Source organism: Hemitrygon akajei, chromosome 12 (assembly GCF_048418815.1).
Source record: "Hemitrygon akajei chromosome 12, sHemAka1.3, whole genome shotgun sequence".
NCBI classification, from domain to species: domain Eukaryota; kingdom Metazoa; phylum Chordata; class Chondrichthyes; order Myliobatiformes; family Dasyatidae; genus Hemitrygon; species Hemitrygon akajei.
This window is the reverse complement of record NC_133135.1, coordinates 109,085,461-109,091,460: the sequence shown is the minus strand read 5'-3', so window position 1 is coordinate 109,091,460 and position 6,000 is coordinate 109,085,461. Positions and strand designations below refer to the sequence as shown.

The 6,000-nt window shown below is 47.7% G+C and overlaps 1 protein-coding gene across 1 annotated transcript in view; it reads right to left on the bottom strand.

Moving 5' to 3' along the window:
* Positions 1–3,538: 3,538 nt before the first annotated feature.
* The window catches only part of LOC140737371 (dynein axonemal assembly factor 10-like), a 36,987-nt gene continuing 34,525 nt past the window's right edge, over positions 3,539–6,000 (bottom strand). Inside the window, exon 9 of the mRNA XM_073063832.1 lies at positions 3,539–3,996. Within this exon, the coding sequence (XP_072919933.1) occupies positions 3,792–3,996 (205 nt within the window). The 3' untranslated portion in view covers positions 3,539–3,791. The remainder of the gene's footprint in view (positions 3,997–6,000) is intronic.

Sequence of the window (6,000 nt, the reverse complement as noted above, 5' to 3'; positions counted from 1 at the left end):
CATCATGCTGTGGGGATGCTTCACTGCAGCAGGCCCTGGAAGGCTTGTGAAGGTAGAGGGTAAAATGAATGCAGCAAAATACAGGGAGATCCTGGGGGAAAACCTGATAGTCTGCAAGAGAACTACAACTTGAGAGAAGATTTGTTTCCCAGCAAGACAACAACCCCAAGCATAAAGCCAAAACTGCACAGTAATAGCTTTAAAACAGCAAAGTTAATGTCCTGGAGTGGCCAAGTCAGAGTCCAGACCTCAATCAAATTGAGAATTTGTGGCTGGACTTGAAAAGGGCTCATGATCCCCATGCAATCTGACAGAGCTTGGGCAGTCTTGTAAAGAAGAATGGGGAAAAATTGCAGTGTCCATATGCGCAAAGCTGATAGAGGTCTATCCACACAGACTCAAGGCTGCAATTGCAAAGGCTGTTCATCTATTAAATACTGACTTTTTGTAATTAATTTAGATCACTTTTTTTTAGGTCTGTCTTCACTTTGTCACAAACAGCCTTTTTCTGTTGATCAGTGTCAAAAACAGCCAAATTAAATCCACTGGGATTCAATGTTGTAAAAGTATAAACCTGAGAATTTCCATAGGGGAGGGGAGGGTGAATACCTTTTATAGGCACTGTGTGTCCTTGCTGGTGGGTAGGCTGGTGCTGGTGATGTACTGTATTGGACTACCTATCATACAACTTTCCTGTCTGCTGCATGGCAGTTTCCATATCATACAGTGTTGCAGCACGTTCGGGTGCTCCCCACTGCCCATCTGTAGAATGACGTGAGCATCGACGTGCAGAGTCCAGCTCTCTTGGGCCGCCTCAGAAAGCAGAGGCATTGGTGACCTTTCCTGATTGTGGAGGATTTGTTCTGGGGCCAGGAGAGGTTGTGCGAGTTGAGCACTCCCAGGAATTAGACACTGCCTGTTGTACAGCTGGCATTTACGGCAGCAATGAAGGTCCCCCCATCTCTGTCTGTCCTCGGCCATCTTCTCTATTGTGTCCCAGGTGTGGTTTAGGGTCCTCATTTCTGCCTCTACAGCTAGCTTGCCAGTGTTGTACAAGATTCGTACATACCAAAAATCTTATTTCTGGGGGTGTTCAGGGCTTCCTTCAACGTGCCGGTAGATTGCTCTCAGTTTTCACTGCTGTCGGTCACACAAATCCCGGGTGGAGACTCAGGAATACCGTCACACTCAGATGTAGAAGGATTTTTTATTGCTGTTTCCGTAATAATTTGTTTGACCAGTCAGGGTTGTTGGCCCTGAGCTGAACCCCCCGAACCTGGAGGACCAGTGGATCACTCTGAGTCTGGCCTCTACCCTTTGACCTGTTTGGCATGGATGACCCAACCAAGAGCCAAAGCACAGGCCCTAACTCCATTCACCATAGCTCTCCGGGTCATTGAGGCGTGCAAGACTCCAAACCCTACAACAAGGTTGTGGTCCTCTCTGAGGTGTTGACATTAAAGAGGAGGTCATTTACCTGGCACCTGGCCTCCAATTCTTCCACCTCATCTCTGTAGGCCGTCTCACTGTTGTGTGATTGGCAAACCTGACGATGTGATTGCTCGGGAGTTTTCACAGTGCAGCACTTGTAAGGATATTAAACTAAAACATCTCAGTAACTCTCCACAGCTGCTGCCTGACCTGCTGAGTATTTTGCACCTTTTTTACTTAACTAGCTCTTGCCCCAGTTTTTGAATCTTCTCCCCATTTCTGCATCAGGCAGCCTCTCAGCCACCACTGATTTCCTCTCACCTTCAACTTCTGAACTTCCCTTCCAGTTTTTCCCATTGCACTGCCTTCATTGGAACTTTCAAAACTTACTGCTTTGGCAAGGTCACCAATCAACTGTCCCAATTTTCATTCGGGTATGTCACCGAAGACACTCACAAGCTTCCATCGTGGAGAGAGTTCCAACTGGCCACATCACTGTCCGGTTTGGGGTGAGGCACTGGACAGGCTCAAAAGAAACTACAAAGAGTGGTAAAATTAGTCAGCTCCATCATGGGCACTGATCTCCCCAGCATCCAGAACATCAAGGAGCGATGACTCAAAAAGTCAGTGTCCGTCATAGGGGACTCACATCATCCAGGACAAGCCCTCTTCTCATTGCTACCATCAGGGAGGAGGTACAGGAGCCCGATGACACACTCTCAACAATTCATGAGCAGCTTCTTCCCCTCCGCCATCTGATTTCTAAATGGACATTGAACCCACGGACACTACATTGGAAACCTATTTTTTAAAATAATACTTTTTATAAGATTTGTAACGAGAGCTGTATAACTCATCTCCCTCTACCTTAGGCCATAAACTTATTTGCTGTGGACACTCACTGGAAGTCCAAGATCCGTATGCTCCACGACTGCTTGACTAAGTGTGTAAATGTAGGAGGGGAGGGTGAAAAATAAATGTGCTAGGTTTTCTAAAATTGACTCCTTCTACCTTAGGCCACGAACTTATCAATCACCCCTCATACACCTCTTGGCATCGTTTCTCAGCGTTCATCGTTTATCTAGTTTGCAGACTTGTATGTTTGCACTCTAAAATAAACTGAAATCTTGGAATTAAGAGTGCTCACCGTTCCTGACTCCCAGATCAGAAAATAAATAGAGATCCAAAAACAACTTATTTACTCTACTTACTTACTTTAGCTACTATACAGATGCACACTTACAGTTTATATTATGTACAGGTGGCACAGTTTGCACACCCAGTTCATTTCATGCTGCTGCCTGTAAGGAGTTTGAATGTTCTCACCATGACCATTTGGGATTCAGTACTCCGGTTTCCTCCCACAGTCCAAAGACTACCAGTTGGTCGATTAACTGGTCATTGAAAATTGTCCTGTGATTAGGCTAGGGTTAAAACGGGGGCTTGCTGGATGGCTTGGCTTGAAGGACCTGTTCCACGCTGTATCTTAACAAATTAATTAATTAACTTTGCTCCATTTGATTATTTGTTTCCTTTTAATACCACACCCTATTTAACCCTACATACTTTTGTATCTGTACTAAACGGTCTACTGTTCAAGTGTTCAGTGGTCAAGGTTAACCATGGACGTTGTGTCCTAGCTGTCTAGATACACAACCCTGGGCAGTACAACATGGAGAGCAAGCTGCCCATGTAGCAAGCTCCCCATCTCCACGCATCTAATGAACCCAAAGGACCGGGAGAGAAGTCGCCGAGGCTGCCAGTCAGTTCCGGATTTTTCCCCCGGGGTTTACTCCCGAAGCCTTCCCCATGAGTGGGCAAAGCCACAAGGTTTGAGATCAGAGTTTTCCTGCTCCTGGATGAACAGACGAGCTCATCTGTCCAAAGCGACTGGTTTTAAGGACCCAGTAACCTGCACTTTCCCCTTCTCCTGTCAGTCGAAACAGTTCCGCCAGGATTAGTAGCCAAGCCACATGTGAAGGCCAGGAGCCGGACTTGATTGTCAGAGGCTATTTGAGGCGTACACCATTGGGAACATTTAATAGGAAGTGGGAGCTGATCCCCTTTACCACCCCCGCCTATAACAACCTTAAGGAACCTGTTCAAGTGTTCACAGTTTGTTTATTTAACAGAGCAGCCATCATGACACGAGTTGAGAAGCCACTGCATTGAAAAATACCGTTTATCTCAACTCCATTACAATAAATTCCTGTTAACAAAATACAGTACTGACACCTCACATCTGAGAGCCTTTCACAAACAAAAAGCAAGCCCTTGATGAGTCAATCGACTGCTCAGCTTCAAGTAGTAAAGATTGTTCTAACTGCCGCCTCCAACTGCTATGCTGCCCACTGCTCCAGCTAGAAGGTCTGCTGGTCTACCATGAAGATGATGTGGACTTTGTGGTCAAAGGATGCACAGATACACAGGCCTTGCTTATCGCTGTTCCAGTCCAGGCTTCCAACGGGCTGTGAGGAGAGGGAGATGCTGTTCAGGAGGGTGGGACTTGTCGAATCCTTGTCCTCTCGCTCATGGTCGGTCCTTTCACGCAGTTGTGAAGAATTGCTGCGGGAGAGACAGAGAAAGATGAACACACACAAAATGCTGGAGGAACTCAGCAGGTCAGACAGTGTCTATGGGCAGAGTAACACACACAAAATGCTGGAGGAACTCAGCAGGTCAGACAGTGTCTATGGTCAGAGTAACACACACAAAATGCTGGAGGAACTCAGCAGGTCAGACAGTGTCTATGGACAGAGTAACACACACAAAATGCTGGAGGAACTCAGCAGGTCAGACAGTGTCTATGGACAGAGTAACACACACAAAATGCTGGAGGAACTCAGCAGGTCAGACAGTGTCTATGGACAGAGTAACACACACAAAATGCTGGAGGAACTCGGCAGGTGAGACAGTGTCTATGGACAGAGTAACACACACAAAATGCTGGAGGAACTCAGCAGGTCAGACAGTGTCTATGGACAGAGTAACACACACAAAATGCTGGAGGATCTCAGCAGGTCAGACAGTGTCTATGGTCTGAGTAACACACACAAAATGCTGGAGGAACTCAGCAGGTCAGGCAGTGTCTATGGTCAGAGTAACAGACACAAAATGCTGGAGGAACTCAGCAGGTCAGACAGTGTCTATGGTCAGAGTAACACACACAAAATGCTGGGGGAGCTCAGCAGGTCAGACAGCGTCTATGGTCGGAGTAACACACACAAAATGCTGGAGGAACTCAGCAGGTCAGACAGTGTCTATGGTCAGAGTAACACACACAAAATGCTGGGGGAGCTCAGCAGGTCAGGCACCATCTATGGAAGTTAATAAACAGTCAACGTTTTGGGCCAAAACCCTTCTTCAGGACTGAGAAGGAAGGGGGAAGATGCCAAAATAAAAAGGTTTGGTGGGGGGAGGGGGAGGAGGACAAGTTAGAAAGTGATGGGTGAAGCCAGGTGTATGGGGAAGATAAAGGGCTGGAGAGGAAGGAATCTGATAGGTGAGGAGAGTAAGGGAAGGAGGAGGGGAACCGGGGGATGTGATAGGCAGCTGAGAAGAGGTAGGAGGCCAGAGTGGGAAACAGAAGAAGGGAAGGGAAAGGATTTTTTTTTACCGTAAGGAGAAATCAATATTAATGGCATCAGGTTGGAGGCTACCCAGACAGAGGGTGGCCCTCCACGTGGCACAAGAAGAGGCCATGGATCAACACATCAGAACGGGAATGGGAATCGGCATTAAAATTCTACTTCTGGCGGATGGAGCGGAGATGCTCGACAAAGCAGTCCCCCGATTTACAGCGGATCTCACCAGTGTGGAGGAGGCCACATCATGAGCACCGGACCCCAGCAGATTCGCAGGGGAAGCGTTGCCTCACCTGGATGGACAGTTCGGGGCCCTGAATGGAGGTGAGTGAGAACGTGAATGGGCAGGTGTAGCATTTCTGTCACTTGCAGGGAGAAGTGCCAGGAGGGAGGATCAATGGACGGAATCATGGAAAGGAGAGAGAGGGAGGTAAAGATACGTTTAGTGATAGGATCCTTTTGGGAATGGCGAAGTTGCGGAGGGTGACCTATCGGATGCAGAGGCTCGTGGGGTGGTGGGTGAAGACAAGAGGAACTCTATCATTGTTAGGGTGGGGGGAAGATGGGGTCAGAGCAGATGTTTGGGAGACAGAGGAGATGCAGGTGAGGACAGCATCAATGGTGGAGGAAGGGAAAGCCAGTTCTTTGAAGAGGAAGGCCACCTCCGATGCCCTGGAAGGGAAAAGGCATTTTTCCAGGAAACAGGGTGGGAAGGGGTGTAGTCAAGATAACCATGGGAACTGGTAGGTTTATGAAAGATACCAGTTGACAATTTGTCTCCAGAGATTGAGAAAGAGGAGGGAGGTGTCAGAAATGGTAAAAGATGCTTGGACAGATCCACAGAAGGTCTATCTTGTCTGGTTGGCTCAGTGGGACACCATGTCAATGAGTTTCTGCTGTGAATGGTGTTGTGGCTGGGGATCAGCAGAATTGGCCAGCGCCCTCCTCAACTTGGGAGGCTTTGGAGCTGTGCTGTACTGTTCTG